Source organism: Crocodylus siamensis, chromosome 11 (assembly GCF_052110815.1).
Source record: "Crocodylus siamensis isolate JL-2025a chromosome 11, ASM5211081v1, whole genome shotgun sequence".
Classification (NCBI taxonomy): Eukaryota; Metazoa; Chordata; order Crocodylia; family Crocodylidae; genus Crocodylus; species Crocodylus siamensis.
In genome coordinates this window covers 28,011,852-28,028,446 of record NC_143405.1, presented here as the reverse complement: position 1 = coordinate 28,028,446, position 16,595 = coordinate 28,011,852, and the positions used below count along the sequence as shown (strand labels likewise).

Sequence of the window (16,595 nt, the reverse complement as noted above, 5' to 3'; positions counted from 1 at the left end):
GATGTGGGCTCCAGGGAGGCCTTCTACGAGTTCTATTTGGCCTAGCAGGAGCAATAAATAGGCTGCTTTCCCCTTGGCTTGGTGATGGTGGGACGTGGGAAAGGTGTGCATCCAGCTTTTCTGCCATGGCTACACTCAGGGGCACACCCAGCAGAGGGAGGCGGTCCAGAAGCAGCTTGAGGGGGAAATGCTAGAGCTGGAGAGGTGCCTGGCTGCTGACCCAACCAACCCACCCCTCTGTGGAGTGTCAGGAGAAGCAAGAAGAACTTCATGCTCTGAACGGCCACCACGTGTGGTGCATTTGTCCACTCATGCATCCAGTTTGTTTGGGAGATGGACTGTAGCTCCTGCTTCTTCTATGTCCTGGAGAAGAGGTGGGAGGCCAAGAAGTACATTGTTTGCCTTCTGGCAGTCAATGGCCCCCTTCTCACAGAACCGGGTGAGATGTGCCAGTGCCCTCAAACCTTCTATGAAGAGCTCTTCTCCCTAGATCTGACCAGCGCCAAAGCCTGTCAGACCCTGTGGGAGAGACTCCTGCAGGTCAGCAAGGGTGACTGAGACTGGCTGGAGGCTCCTCTCACCCTGGCTAAGTTCTCATCTGCCCTCTACCTGATGCCTGATAAGAAAGTGCTGGGCATTGACCGGCTGACTGCTGAGTTCTACCATGCCTTCTGGGATGTCCTTGGCTAGGACTTTGCCATGGCCTGGGCTGAATCCGAGGGAAGTGGGGAGCTCTCCTTGTCATGCCAGATATTTGTGCTGACCCTCCATCCAAAAAAGGGGAATTCCTGCAATCTGAGGAACTGGTGTCCTGTGTCCCTCTTCTGCATGGACTATAAGGTGGCAGCAAAGGCCATCTCTGCACCTGTGGTTTGTGCTGGCAGACGTGATCCATCCCGATCAGATGTACACAGTGCCTGGATGTTCTATCTTTGACAACCTGCACCTGGTTTGGGACCTCCTGGAGCTAGCATGCTGGAAGGTCCTGTCTTTCACCCTCCTGTCCCTGAACAAGGAGAAAGTGTTTGACAGGGTTCATTGTGGGTACCTCACAGGCACATTGCTGGCCTTTGGCTTTGGGCCCTGCTTCATGTGGGCTCTCCAGGTGCTGTGTGCCTCTCCAGAGTGTTTGGTCAAGTTCAAGTAGACCGTGATGGAGCCCATTCCATTCAGGCGAGGGATACATCAAGGCTGCCCACTGTCAGGCCAGCTGTATGCCTTGGCCCTGGAGCCCTTTCTCATCCTCCTGCAGAGGTGGGTGGCAGGTGGTGGGGTTGGTGCTGCAGGAGCCAGCAGTGTGGCTGGTCCTGTCAGCATATGCTGATGATGTACTCCTCGTGGTCCTGGGCAGCCTGGTACAGCTGGAGGCCTGCCAGGTGTTGGACTTGACAACCTCCTCTGGAGCCATCACCACAGGTGTGTATGTGGTGAGCTTTGCCAATTCCCCAGTCTCCTGCCTCTTCTGTGGGCAGAGGAAAACCCTAGAGCACATGACACTTGAGTGACCCAGGCTGCAGCCCCTCCATTTCCACCTCCGGAACCTTCTCCTGAGGTTCTGGATTAATTTTACCTCCCCAAACCTTTTTATTTTTGGACACCCTATCTGTGGCCCCACCAAGTCCCAGTACCTCCTGGTCAACCTCCTCCTGGCCCTTTCCATGTGGGCCGTGTACATAACCTGGAAGGAGTCTCTGAATAGGAAGGTGCCCAGGGACTGTGGGGCTCCTCTCTCTGGTCTGCACATGTTTGCGGGTGGAGAACCACTGTGTGGTGTCCATCAGTGCCTTACATGTCTTTGAGAACTGGTGGGCATGGCCCAGAGGGCTCTGTTTGGTATCCCCTCAGGATACTCATTTTCATATTCTGACCCTTTGACTCTCTCATCACTCCTATCCTGTTTTTTGCCTTTGTTGTCTCAAGAATTTTGTTGTGTCATCCATCCATTGGCCCCATATAGTAAGGACTACTAGTTAGCTAGGTGGGCCTCAGGGCCCACAACTATTGGGTGACACAAATGGACAGGAGCTTCTGGGGGAAGTTGGCCATGCCCCTTCCTGCCTTGGGCTCCTGCTGCTGCTGCTGCTGCTGCTGCTGCTAATACTAGCTTGCTCTCAGGAGCTTCTGGGGGTAAGTTGGCCACTCCCCTTTCTGCCCCAGGCTGCTGCTGCTGTTGCCACCCCCCACAGGGGGTGGTCTCCTGTCACATGCAGCTGCCCCCCCCTTGCGGGGATGGATCCACCACATCCCCACAGCACTTCACTGCACCCCAGCCCCACACTCCAGGTTCTGCACTCCTATTCTGGCCTGCTGTCCAGCCCACTGCTAAGCTGCAGCGGGGGAACAACCCAGGGAGGGGTCCTGCGCTGCCTATAGGTCCTTCTCCCCACCATTACTGCCAATGCCTAAGGGCACCTTGCCCAGATGCTTTGGCAGGCCACCCCCGCCTTTGCCTTCACTTTCACCTTTATCTGAAGCATGTCTTGAGTAGTTGACCTGGACAGCTGCTGCTACCACTGCAGCTACTGTTGCTGCTGCTGCTACCTGTACTGCTGCTTCCCCCCTCAGTAGAGGAGGAGGAATTCCCTGCCACACTGCCTTGCACCACTCTGCACTGCAACTGCCCTGGAGTACTTCCCTAATTGACTGTTTGCTCCTGCACTTCCTTAAAGATGCCTCACTATGTCTGGTCCTGTGCCTTGTATTCCTGCCTGCTTCTCTGCTGCTAAGTACCTGGCTGAAGGCCTGAGGGGTCCCTGGACTGAGCTTCAATAAATGAAGCCCCTCCACCACTCCTGCCATCTCTTACACCTGACTCAGCAGCCTCCCCTGTGTGCTTTGCCCTTGTGTGATAAGTCCTGTGATGCACTCCCCAGCCTTTGTTGTGTGGCTGAGTAAGCCAGCTCGAGTCTCCCCAGCCCGTGCGTGTGTGTGTGTGTCTCCCTCCCCCACCTTCCCCAAGCATAGCCAACCCAGTTTCCTGTGGGGCTGTAACTCAGTGAGCTTCACCTCCCTTCCTCCCACACAACCTCCCCCCACAGCCCCAGTGTGCCCCTATTGGATTTCCTAGCACTGCTGTGATTTTTCTTTCTTTTTTTCTGCCCCCCTTACACGAAGCAATGGCAGACCCGGAGCCTTCGGCCGGGCGGGTGGGGCAGATGCTCATGCAGAACTTCCTGCAGCACCCGCTGTAAGGGCAGATTTCAGCCAGGTCCTCAAGGGGACTCATGTCCCTACAACTCCCACCCTGGGGACAGAGTCCAACTGGCCCCCCCTGGAGGTAGACAAGCCGGTAACCCACATTGTGCGGGCAAGCAGGATTCTAACAGGGAGCCAGAGGGGCCAGGGTATCTCCCCTGGCCAGGCATCCCCCAGAGGGGCTCCCAAGCCCTCCTTCACCATCAGGGACCCAAGACAAGGGCAGTGGGAAGGCCTCCTCTTTAGCCTCTTCCATAGCAGTGGGTGGGAAGGGCAAGGGCCCTGCCAGCAAGCCTAGACCACCAGTGCCTGAGGGGACACTTGGGCTAGACCACCCAGCACACACACTCAGCCCAAGGCAGCCCCGCAGTGGGGAACCGCAGTTATACACAGACAGCTGTGGGTAAACCTGTGGCCACAGGGCCTGGACCCTCCACCATGGGCCCTTCCAGCTCAGGTGGCAGGGCCCCCTTTCCACCTTCAGGCTCATGGTGAAGTACCAACTACCTGAGTGAGAGAATCTGCACTTTGAGATCTGGGTGCAGGCCCTGGTTTAGGTGGTGGGGGCCCCCAAGACTGTGGCAGCCTCCTGCTTTCATGGCAAGGGGTTTCTTCCTCACCTCAGAGGCCACCACACAAAAAGTGGTGGAGAAGGAGCTCATGGTAAAGGGCAAGTATGTCCTCCTCGAGCCCTTAGAAGAGCTGGGGACCCAGGTGGTCCTCAGCTCTGTCCCACCCTATATTCCTAATTGGGTCCTTCTTCCCCAGCTCCAAACCCTGGTGAGGGTTACCTCCCTGTCGGTGGCCCTTTCATCGGGTGTCCGAGACCCCAGCCTCTGCCACATGCACCCGTTCCATTATCAGGTTATGATCCAGCTTGTGGGAGCATGGCTTGAAGCCAAGGTGTGCCTCGTGAGGCCATGTTCCTCTCATTGGTCCATACATGATTCCAGGTGGAGCACCACTGGGTGGCATCTACCAGCTCCCTGGATGTCTTTGAGGACCAGTGGGTGTGCCCCAGGGGGCTCTGCTTGGTATCCCCCTCAGGAGCACACATTTTCATGTTTTGACCCTTTGACCCTCACTTTATTCCTATCTTGGTTTTTGCCCTTGTTGTCCCAAGAATTATCCCTGAGCACCACTTCCACACCCTGCCACTGCTCCCCACTGGAGTTTTTCTGGCAAAGATGGCACTGGGTCGCTGCAGAGGTCCTGAGCCTCCCCTTGTGGGACGGCAGCATGAGTCTAGTTTGCCTGACATTCCACCTTCAGTCCCTGAAGCAACTGCTATATGGTGTCAGTAGCTACATGGCATGAAGCCATCTGGGGTGCGCCTTCCTCCACCATTCTGGGGGCTCCAGTATGACTGACAGCTCCTCGGCCTGTGGGGCTTCTCCCTGCAGGACCTGCAAGGGCTGCCAGAGTTCTACCAGGACCTCCCCCACATCTACAGGCTGGTACCCACCTCCAGGTTCCCAGTGATGCTCGCCCAGGGCACCAACCTGCTCATCAAGCCCCTCTTCTGGAATCCTAAGTTGAGGGTGCTGACAGCAGGAGCTCCTGCTCTCAATATTTGCCATCGATTAGTTGAAGCTGAAAATATATTGTAAATTCTCTGTACAACTCCAAAACTGTTGTTGAGTTTGAACTATATTCCACCATATCTCCCAATACCAGATTTAAGTTGTGGCAGCCACATGGAGTGAAAAAGCCTTGGCAGTTGAGTTGAAGGATGCACGCCTGTATGCTTTGTTTCTGGCCCTTCATATTTGCCCTATTATTGTATCCCTGACTCCTACAAACACTAATATGGAGACCAAGTCCATCCAGCGTTACTGTATGAGAATCTGACAGTCCTTGTCTGCTTTTGTCTTGAACTAGAAGAAAGTCAATAAAATTCTCCCTTACCTTCACTTCTTCAGAACTCACATCAACATAATGAAGCACAAGGGATATCTGCTCTTGGTGACTCAGATCGGGGTACAGTCAAGAATAACTGCAAAGTATTTTGCATTCTTCACCTTTTCAAGAATTTTTTTCTTCACTTACAACACCATCATTGAGATTAGCTCATTTTGAATATGAGGCCCAAGATAATGGTCATGGATATCTTCATTTTTAATGCGATTGACATGTTCTTGCGTCATCGAATTTAGCTATCATCTCAATTAATCTCAGCAAGTTACTATTGTTATATTGATAAAGCCTTGCATTTGTTCCTTGAAATGCAAAGTTATGCTCAGCTAGGTACTGCACAACTGCTATAACGTCTCAACACAGATTGCTAATGTTTCTTCTCCTTGTTTATGTCTCACAGTGTGTACTCATCTATTGTCTTCATTGCAGACAATCTTCTCTTTATTTCAAACCATTTTGTTGAGTTTACAATATACTCATTGGATAAATTGTGAGATCACAATCTGTCATTGAGATGTTTCCAGACATTGCAGCCTTCCTTTACTAATTTGTGTGCCATTTTTGAGCCATACAATTTGCAGCAGAAGCAAAGAGCTGTATCAGCTGTCTTCATGTATACCAGCCAATTTCTTTCAATCCTTTTTCCATTTGGCAAGCTCTGTGTGCTTAAGTTTTCTGAAAAGTGTCATTTGTCATCATTCTTTAGAAAAACATAGTCATTGCCAGTTATTTTCACAGGCCCTCTCTCCATTAAAATGTCTATTGTCTTGTTGTTAGGTAAATCTGCCCAATTTGCTGGATCATACAAATCTTCTTCAGGGGAAATAGCATTGGCAGATTTTTCTATTTTAACAGCCTGTGCACATTTTGCACTATTATCCTCTTCCTCAGCCTTAATACGATCACTGGAGTCCACTGATTCAGCATTTTTCTTGCTAGCCGAAACACTTTTAGAAACCATAAACTTTTCCAGCGAATCTTTCAGTGCTTTATCCATTTCTTCTCTTTTCTTTTTTTCTGCCTTTTTTCCCACACCCGAGCTCTATTTTCTCCATTTGTCTGTTCCTGCTAGTGCTAGCCATTGTATCCTACTGTATATAACTACAGGACCGGCCCTTTGCATTAATTAAACCAATAGTGGGAAGGGTGGCTAGGGCTGGGGGGGCAGATACTTGGGGCAGGGGGTGAGACTGAGTTCTAAGTGGCTCATCCTGGGGGGTGTGGCTCCTGCTGCTACGTGCACCCTGGGAGGCACAGGGGACGCATACCCCTAAATCTGCACGGGGCAGGGATCGGTGCCACTGTGGGCTGGGGCCAGACTCTTCCCAGTGGGCACTGGGGCAGAGTTATGCTCATGATGGGCCACAGCAGCACTGGGAGGGGGCTGCAGCCACCACAAGATTCACCGTAGCCCACCTGACACTGCTCCCAGTGCCACCACAGCCCACCCAGAGCACAGCACATCCACCTACTGGGAAGAGCCCAGCAAGATCTGTCCCAGCCCACAGTGGTGTCCCACCCTGCCCTGCACAGATCAGGGTCACACGCCCAGGCCCCCCATGCCTCCTGGGATGCATGCAATGGCAGGAGCCGCCACCCCTCCCTATGCCCCTGGACAAGTCATTGCTCTGTCCCATGCCCCACCCTGGCTGTGCATGGCTTGGTGGGGTGGGCGTGGGGATCCTGGGGCCTCTGTCCTCTCCAGCCCAGCAGTGCAGCCGAGGCTGGCCTCACTCTGGCCCTCAGCTCTGGGGCCCCCCGGCTGGTGTGCAGCTTGGGTGGGGGGAGGCAGCTGGGGCCAGGACCAGGAAGCATTTGGGGCTGGCACCACTGGGGCCTAGAGGCAGCTGGGGCCAAAGTGGGGAGGTAGTTGGGCCTGGCACTAGGAGGTGGCTGGGGCCGGGGCCAGGGCCAGGGAAGGGAGGCAGCCAGCGCTGGTGTGGCACAGTGCTGGGCAATGTCGCTCCCCCCCATGGCCATTTCCCCTCTCCCATCTGCTTCTGTGCAACACACACACACTCTGATGGGTGTGTGCAAAGTATTGCATCTGACACTGTGATTTCAAAGTGCATGACCCCCCAAAGCCTGGGGACCAGGGGAGTTGCCCCAATTCACCCCCCCAAGGGACAGCTCTGCCTGGGACCTCACCCCAGTTCAAAGTCCTGGACTTCCTGGTCAACCTTCTCCTAGCCTGGCCAAGTGGCTTTGTACATAACCAGGAAGGAGGCTTTGGCCAGGAAAGTGCCCAGTGACTGCAGGAATGCTTTTCTCTCACTGGTCCACAAATGCCTCCTAGTGAAGCACCACTGGGCAGGATTCAGTGGTTCCTTGGATGCCTTTAAGGGCCAGTGTGTACGGCCTGGGGGACTCTGCTTGATGTCCCCCTCAGGAGCACTTATTTTCATGTTTTGACCCTTGGCCCACACAACACTCCTGTCCTGTTTTTTGCCTCTGTTGTCCCTAGCTTTTTGTTGTGTTATCCACCCATTGGCCCCATACAGTAGGGGCTACTAGTTAGGTGGGTAGGCCTTAGGGCCCAGGGTAATTGAATGAAACAAATAGGCAGGATCTTCTGGGGCCTGGCCAATTGATATCTGGGGGCACTAGCCTCTTGTGCCAGCTGGACTGTGGAAGCATCTCTAATCTAGAGTCCCCTGCACCCATTACCCACTGCAGCACTCTGGCAGTGGGGGCTGCTGCCTGGATATGACCTGCTGCCACCTGCGACAGCATGTGGCCCCAAGGCTCCATCCAGCTCTGGATGGAGACTGTATGGCCCCAGTAGAGGCACTGCCAATGGGCTTTGGCTGCACAGCTGACCTTTGTGCAGCACAGCTGCCATATGTGCCCCCACCCGGCCATCTTGGCAACTAGCACCCAGAAGATGTTCTCAGTGTAGTGACCTGCTTTGAACTGTCAAAGCATGCCCTCCTGGCCCCAAATGGCCAGGAGGTCAGCCACCTCATTTGCCCTCCAGCTGCCCAGGTCCTGCCACTTGCCTCACTAACAGGAATCCTGGTGTTCCCTATTTAAAAACTGCAAAATCTCTGATGAATAAAATCCAAAATTCACTCTTTAATCAATTAAAACAAGACCACTAAAGAGAGAGAGGGAAAGAGAGAGATCAGTTGGGAAAGGTTATATTGATATATGTACCATTTTAAAGCCATTTGGTAGCCTACCAGTGTTTCTATCATCACAATAAAATAAATTCTAAATATCAATATGCTTTGATGTTTGCTTTTGGCTTTCTTATCATAGAACAATTAGAGCTCCCCCTGACCCCTTCACTAACTAGGATGTAGGGACAGCTGCCCCTGCAGCCACAGCTCTTGGCAGCAGGTCTCATCCTGTCTGGCAGCTGGGTACACTGGGTATGTGATGGGGGGGAAGTGAGGTTTGCAGGGGGAGGATGGGAATAGGTCTGGGTTGGTGTGGGGGTGGTGTGGGGTGTGTGGCCAGCATTCCCTCTAAGCTGTGTGGCATGAGCAGTCTTGCAGGTGCATCTATCAGTGCAACATGTGCACATCCACACATGCTGCACAGCTCAGAGGGAACACTGTGTGTGGGTGGATGTGGGGGTGGTGTGGGGTTTACTGAATGGGGTGGGAGGATGTGGGGGTGGTGTGGAGTGTGGGGGGATGTCAGGTTTGTGGGGGAGCTGCCACATGCCCGGCCCCCCCTGCGGTGCCAGCTGGGCCAAGCTGGCAGCAGCACTGCTGGACCCCCAGTCTGTGCAGGGAAAATGAGCCCAGCCAGACCTGTCCCAGCATAGCCTGGCATGGCCCTCTAGCATGCTTTTGCACAGGACAAGATGCATGGGTCTGGCACCATGGCTCTTGCCCAAAAGTGCACCCTAGCTGGGCGGGATGGGATGGGTCACATTGGGCTGGCCGGGCCTGTTCTCCATGAGGTCAGGAGGTGATGCACTATGGCCCATTGTAGGCCCAGAACTGGGACTGTGCATCACTTCCTGATTCTCATGGAGACTGTGCCCAACGCAACTCGGCCCAGCCCAGCCCAGCCCAGCCCACCCAGCTAACATGTCCCTTTGGACAGGAGCCATGGGTGCTAGAGCTGGGCACCCCAGTCCTGTGCCAAGGCATGTTAGCAGGCTGTGTCAGGACGGTTCAGGTCAGGTCTGGCCAAGCCCATTCTTCCCAGCATGGGAGTCTCACTGAGAGCTTAAAAGCCCAGGAGTTAGAGGCCATGGTCATCAGAGGGAGGAGTGCATTGAGGAAGTCAGCTGAAAGAGTCAGAGATGGTGTCACCATGTAGTTTTTGGATTCCTCAACCTTGGCATGCAGTTCAACGGCATTGGTCTATATGCAGGAGACAGTATTCACCTCACAGGCAGAGGGAAGAGGCTCTTCTCTATGAGGATAGCCAACTTGCTGAGGAGGACTTTAAACTAGGCATGTCTGGGGGAGAGAGGGAAGCTTCCACCTCTGTTCATGAATCTCTGGCTAAGATGACCCAAGGGAGGGCATTCATGTAGTGGACACCCAGATGTATATCAATGTCCTGAGACACTTGCAGAGTAACAGAAAACCTGAGGTGACCGGGGTGAATTCAGGTGTCTTTATGGGAGCACCAGAAGCATGGGTAATAAACAGGATGAACTGGCACTCCTTCTGGTAGATGAGGAACTTGACCTCACTGGGTTGTGGATATTGAGGGCTATAGGCTCTATAGGAAGGATTCAGTTGAGAACAAGGGAGGAGGTGTGGCTCTATGTGAAAGAGCAGTACCCATCCCTGCAGGTCACTTTGATTGCAGGGAGAGGTCCCTTGAGACCCTCTGGGTCAAGATACAAGGGGGTTAAGGAGAGGGAGACCTGATGGTGGAAGTCTACTATAGACCTCCCAACCAAGAAGAGGAGAGCGATCAGGCATTCTCCAGGGAACTAACTGAGGCAGTAAGCACTAAAGACTTGATTGTCATGGGTGACTTCAACTACCCTGATATTGGTTGGGAAGACAATTCGGCCAGCTCCAGCAGGTCAACCAAATTCTTGGCAGCTATTGATGACCTGTTCTTGACACAGGCTGTGGAAGGGCCAGCTAGGGGTAAATCCACTTGGGACTTAGTGTTGATCAAAGGTGAAGATATGGTAAGTGACTTGCGGATTGGAGGTACTCTGGGCAACAGTGATCATGATCTGATTAGGTTCACCATCCACCAAAAGGCTGGGCATTCAGTCAGAAAACAGAAGTCTGAGACTTCAGAAGGGCAGACTTTGGCAAACTCAGAAGTCTAATTAGAGAGGCCCTCTGTGACTAGTGACTAGACAATTTGGGAGTTCAGGAACTATGGTGCTTCCTTAAGGTGGCAATCCTCACTGCTCAAAAAGAGGCCATCCCCACGTGGTCAAAAAGCAGGAAAGGGGCCAAAAGACCTGTTTGGCTCAACAGTAATATCAGGAAACTATTGACAAAGGAAAAAGAAGCATATAAGCAATAGAACAATGGTTTAGCAGCCAGAGAGGAGTACACTTATACAGCCAGGGTCTGCAGGTATGAGACACAGAAAACCGAGGCAGGCATGGAGATCAAGCTGGCAACTGAAATAAAAGACAACAAAAAATCTTCTATGAGTACATAGGGAGCAAGAAAAAATTCAGCTCCACTGTGGGTCTCCTACTAAATAAAGACAGGCAGCCCACAGTTGATCTCCTGGAAAAGGCAGAACTCCTACATACTTACTTCACATTGGTATTCCTGAAATCAGATGGGAGCTCTTCACCTGTCCAGAGGCCCAGGGAATATGGGGAAGACAAAAGACCACATGATATCAGTCCCAAATGGGTTAGGGTACTCTTAGAACATGTGGAAGTTTTCAAGTCTGCTGGGCCAGATAACCTGCATCCGAGAGTCCTGGAAGAACTGGCTGGGCTCATAGCAGGGCCTCTGGTGAAGCTGTTCAAAGAGTCATGGAACTCAGGAGTGGTCCCAAATGACTGGAAGAGGGCAAACGTGATCCCTATCTTTAAGAAAGGGAAGAGGGATGATCCTGAAAACTATAAACTGGTCAGTCTGACTTCAGTCCTGGAAAAAATCTTTGAAAACTTGTTAAGGAGGCCAGCAAATACAAACTCATAACTGGTGGGATATTAAGAAGCAACCAGACCTTCTTTGTCAAAAGTAGGTCATGCCTAACAAACCTGGTGTCCTTTTATGATCAGGTAACTAACCAGCTGGGCAAGGGACATGAGGTTGACATTATTTACTTAGACTTCAATAAAGCTTTTGATTCTGTTCCCCATGATATTCTCTCAATTAAACTGGTGGGTACTAGCCTAGACCAGTTCATAGTGAGGTAGGTAAACAAATGGCTCAGAGGCTGATCCTAGAGAGTTGTAATCGATGGGATTGCCTCATCCTGGATGGCTGTCTTCAGTGGTGTCCCCCAGGGATCAATGCTTGGGCCTGTGCTCTTTAATATCTTTATCAGTTACTTGGGTGAGGGGGTAGATTCATAGATTCATAGATTCATAGATGCTAGGGTCGGAAGGGACCTCAATAGATCATCGAGTCCGACCCCCTGCATAAGCAGGAAAGAGTGCCGGGCCTACATTACCCCAGCTAGATACACATCCAACCTTCTCTTGAATACCCCCAGGGTAGGGGAGAGCACCACCTCCCTTGGGAGCCCGTTCCAGACCTTGGCCACTCGAACTGTGAAGAAGTTCCTCCTAATATCTAATCTAAATCTGCTCTCCTCCAGCTTGTGGCCATTATTTCTTGTAACCCCCAGGGGCGCCTTGGTGAATAAATACTCACCAATTCCCTTCTGTGCCCCCCTGACGAACTTATAGGCAGCCACCAGGTTGCCTCTCAACCTTCTCTTGCGGAGGCTGAAAAGGTCCAGTTCCTCTAATCTCTCCTCATAGGGCTTGGCCTGCAGGCCCTTAACCATACGAGTGGCCCTTCTCTGGACCCTCTCCAGGTTATCCGCATCTTTCTTGAAGTGCGGCGCCCAGAACTGCACGCAGTACTCCAGCTGCGGTCTGACCAGCGCCCGATAGAGGGGAAGCATCACCTCCTTGGACCTATTTGTCATGCATCTGCTGATGCACGATAAAGTGCCATTGGCTTTTCTGATGGTTTCGTCACACTGCCGACTCATGTTCATCTTGGAGTCTACTAGGACTCCAAGATCCCTTTCCACTTCCGTGCCACCCAGCAGGTCATTTCCTAGGCTGTAGGTGTGCTGGACATTTTTCCTCCCTAGATGCAGCACTTTGCATTTCTCCTTGTTGAACTGCATTCTGTTGTTTTCTGCCCACTTGTCTAACCTGTCCAGGTCTGCTTGCAGCTGTTCCCTGCCCTCCGGCGTGTCCACTTCGCCCCATAGCTTAGTGTCATCTGCAAACCTGGATAGAGTACATTTCACCCCCTCGTCCAAGTCGCTGATGAAGACATTAAAGAGTATCGGTCCAAGCACCGAGCCCTGCGGGACCCCACTGCCCACACTCTTCCAGGTCGAAACCAACCCATCCACCACAACTCTCTGGGTGCGACCCTCCAGCCAGTTCTCCACCCACCGGACTGTGCAGTCATCCAAGTCACAGCCCCTTAACTTGTTCACCAGTATGGGGTGGGATACCGTGTCAAAGGCCTTCCTGAAGTCCAAGTATACGACATCCACCCCTCCTCCTGCGTCGAGGCGTTTTGTGACCTGGTCATAAAAAAAGACTAGATTGGTCAGGCACGATCTACCTGCCACGAACCCGTGCTGGTTTCCCCTCAGCATAATTTGTCCTGCCGGGCTCTCACAAATGTGAGCCTTGATAATTTTCTCAAAGATTTTGCCAAGGATGGAGGTGAGACTGACTGGCCTATAGTTACCCGGGTCCTCCTTCCTCCCCTTCTTGAAAATGGGAACCACATTGGCCCTTTTCCAGTCCTCCGGGACTTGACCCGTGCGCCACGAGCGTTCAAATATTCCCGCCAGTGGCTCTGCAATGATGTCGGCCAGTGCCTTCAGTACCCTCGGATGGAGCTCATCCGGGCCTGCCGACTTAAAGGCATCCAGTTCTTCCAAATGACCCTGCACCACCTCAGGGTCCACGCATGGAAGTCTGGTGCCTTGCTGCTGCCTCCCTACACTCCCAGTGAGAGACTTGTCATGCCTCTCGCTTAGGAACACTGAGGCGAAGAACTCGTTGAGGAGTTCAGCCTTGTCCCCTCTGTCCGTCACCAATTGTTTCTGCCCATTTAGCAGAGGTCCTATTCCTCCCTGGGCCTTCCTTTTACTCCCTATATATCTAAAAAACAATTTCTTATTGTCTTTTACTTGGGTTGCCATCCTCAGCTCCATGGTAGCTTTGGCCTGTCTAACTGCCTCCCTACAAGCACGAGCAGAAGAGGTATATTCCTCTTTGGTGATCTCTCCCTGTTTCCACTTTTTATGTGCTCCCCTTTTGGCCCTTAGTCTGCCCAGGATTTCTCTGGTCAGCCAGGGAAGCCTCCTGGCCCCTTTCCCTCTTTTACCTCGCACGGGGATCGTCTCGCTTTGTGCGAGAAGGATAGCTTCCTTAAGGCACAGCCACCCTTCTTGGGCTCCCATCGTTTCAAAACTACTACTCTGCAGTGCATCCTTCACTAATCACCTGAGTTTGCTGAAATCAGCTTTCCTAAAGTCCAGCACGTTCACCCTACTGGTTACCTTACCCACTCGACGCCTTATGTTGAATTGTACTTTTAGGTGATCACTGTCCCCCAGATGGCTACCGATCTGTAGGTCCCCTACTATGTCATCCCCCGTTGCCAATACCAGATCCAGTAAGGCATTCCCCCTAGTGGGACCATGTACCTCCTGTGTCAGGTGGAGGTCCTGTACACAGGTTAGAAACCTGCGTGAGCGGTGGGACTTTGCTGTCTGTGTCTCCCAGCAGATGTCCGGGTAGTTTAGGTCCCCCATGACCACCGCCTCTTTAGCTTTTATGGTCTCTGAGAGTTGCCTCAGGAGCCCCAAATCTATTTCTTCCCCTTGATGTGGGGGTCTGTAGCAGACCCCTACCACCAAATCCTTTTCTCCTTGCCCCCCATGTAGCCTAACCCACAGTCCTTCTACTTCCTCATCCTTTGATTCTGTCTTGATGAGGGTTGATGTATATTGCTCCTTAACATAGAGCGCAACCCCTCCCCCCCTTTTCCCCACTCTGTCCTTTCTGTACAATCTATAGCCCTCAATATGTACCGCCCAGTCGTGGGATGGATCCCACCAGGTTTCCGTCAGCCCCACTAAGTCGTAGTCGTTTAGTGCAACCAGGAGCGCTAGTTCATCCTGCTTGTTCCCCATGCTCCTAGCATTAGTATATAGGCACTTGAGCCCTGTGACTGGTGCTTTTGCTACCCCCTCGCTCCAAGTCCTAAAGGGCTTTTTGTCTCTAACCTTCCCGTTCCTTACCTGTGCCGTATTGCTGTCCACCCCCTGCCTTTCATGTTCCCAAAGCTCTCTTTCTTCAGGCTGGGCTGTCCTTGTGGGTCCCACCTGGTTTGGTGGTCCACAGCCTCCCCCACCCTCATCTTCCCCTCCCCCCGACGAGCCTAGTTTAAAGCCCACCGGAGGAGATCCGCCAACCTGGAAGAAAACACACGCTTACCTTTGGGGGACAGGTGAAGCCCATCCCAGCTGAGCATGTCCCTCGTTGTAATGTGTGGGTCATTGTCCAGGAAGCCGAAGCCTGCCCCGAGACACCACTGCCGAAGCCGCCAGTTGGTCTCTCGGATGCAGTTCTCATGCCGTCTTCCACGTCCGTTCACTGGTAGGATGGAAGAGAATACCACCTGTGCACCAAATTCCCTCAGCACGCTGCCGAGAGCCTGGTAGTCCGCCATCAGGTGATCGGGGGTTCTCCTGGCCGCATCATTAGTACCCACATGGACAAGGACCATGGGGTAGTAATCGGTGGGCTTGATCCTGGCCTGGATTACCTCTGTCACATCCTGAATCTTAGCTCCAGGCAGGCAGTAGACCTCTCGTGCTGAAGGGTCCTGGCGACAAATGGGCCCTTCCATACCTCTCAGGATGGAATCGCCTATAACGAGCACGCGTCTCCTCCTCTTCTGGGTCCTTTCGGATCTCTTGATCTGTTTGGAATGTGAAGAATGTGGCATTTCCTCCTGCCCAAGGGTTTCCTCCTCCCTTTCCATCTCCTGCAGAGTCGCCAAGGCCTCGTACCTGTTCTCCAGTCGGACTGGAGAAGCTTGTACCTGCTCGCTGCGAGCCGCTCCGGTCCTGGCTGTGACCGTCTGCCACTCTGCCGTGGAGGTCCTTCCCTGGGCTGCTTCTTCCTTGGGTGCCTGGTCCTGCAGGGAAAGGAAATAACTGTCAATTTCCTCCTCCGCCTCCCTGATCCCCCTCAGCCTGCTAACCTCCTCCCGGAGCTCCCTCACCTGTGCCTCCAGAGCCCTAAGCCGGGCACCTGCCGGACAGGTGTGGGGGCTCCCATCTCTGCCCCCCCCGGCCCTGCTGGGGATCCCCCGCAGGCCGGGAGGTAGGGGGACATCAGCTTCCCCATGGGCTCGGTCTGGGTGGAGGCCTCAGACCAGCCCTGGTTAGCCTTGTCCCCCTGGGCAGAGGCCCTAGCAGCACTCCTCGTAGACACCATTCTAAGCTGCTGTTTGTAGACCTGTGTGGTGTCTACGTCCTACCCGTACAGGAGTCCCACTCCTGGCCCTCCCAGCCCGCCCGCCGGCGCGAACGCCTGCGCAAACGCCGGCGCGCTCTTACAGAGCGCGCCTGTTTGTGCGCTCTGTTCGCGCTGCGCGGCTCGGGAGCGCGGCTCCCTACCAGCTCAGCTATATGGGACCCGGAGGGCTTCCCCTCCGGATCCGGCTCAGCTGTGCCGAGGCCCTCCGCCCCACTTACCTTCGGGGGATCAGCTGCTGCTGCCCCCGCTGCCGATTCCTCTGCTGCTGCTGCTGCCGCCGCCGCCGCCGCTGCCTCGGGTCAAAAGTTAGTTATGGGGCACACGTGCGTGCGGGACACACGTGTGCCTAACTCCTCTCCTTCCCGCTGCTGCTTCCCGAGTGAGGGAACTACGTCACCCTGCGGCTTTGAACCTGTGGTTTGAATTACCCGCCCCCGCTCTAACGGCCAATCAGGCGCCTCGGTCTACCCGGAAGTGCCTGCCGGCAGTTCCATCCCCTACGCTCCCCTACTGGGGGGGATCCGCTGCCGGGGAAGCCTGCTCCCTAAGGGTTAGCCCTTGAGGGGGCTTGCTGGCCTGGGGGGGCAGTCCCCTCCCTAGCCCTCCCTGTTTGCGCGTTCTGTTCGATAGATAACACAAGGATTAAGTTTGCAGATGACACCAAGCTGTGAAGAAATGTCAGCACATCAGAGGATAGGATAAGGATCCAGGATGACCTTGACAGACTGGTCCAATGGGCTGAATGGAATCAGATGAGGTTTAATAGGGAAAAATGTCAGGTGCTTCGTCTCGGTAGGAAGAACCTTCACCATAACTATATGAT

General features: G+C 53.4%; 1 protein-coding gene across 1 annotated transcript; it reads right to left on the bottom strand.

Annotated features, from left to right (window-relative positions):
- Positions 1-8,174: 8,174 nt before the first annotated feature.
- LOC149855665 (uncharacterized) lies at positions 8,175-16,014 on the bottom strand. The gene is made up of 5 exons (XM_090022690.1): positions 15,991-16,014; positions 15,333-15,428; positions 14,723-15,209; positions 10,818-10,857; positions 8,175-10,675 (listed from the first exon to the last, which is right to left on the bottom strand). Exons 3-5 carry the CDS (start codon positions 15,135-15,137, stop codon positions 10,585-10,587), a joined length of 546 nt encoding a protein of 181 aa, XP_089878816.1. The 5' UTR covers positions 15,138-15,209; positions 15,333-15,428; positions 15,991-16,014; the 3' UTR covers positions 8,175-10,584.
- Positions 16,015-16,595: the final 581 nt, after the last annotated feature.

Bases quoted from the DNA above. Each gene is read 5' to 3' on its own strand.
- LOC149855665 (XM_090022690.1), bottom strand. From the start codon at position 15,137: ATGGAAGGGCCCATTTGTCGCCAGGACCCTTCAGCACGAGAGGTCTAC. The intron at 10,858-14,722 runs GTAAGCGTGTGT...GCCTCTGGACAG, and splicing joins GCTTCACCTGTCCCCCAAAG to GTGAAGAGCTCCCATCTGAT. The intron at 10,676-10,817 runs GTAAGTATGTAG...CTTTTATTTCAG, and splicing joins TTCAGGAATACCAATGTGAA to TTGCCAGCTTGATCTCCATG.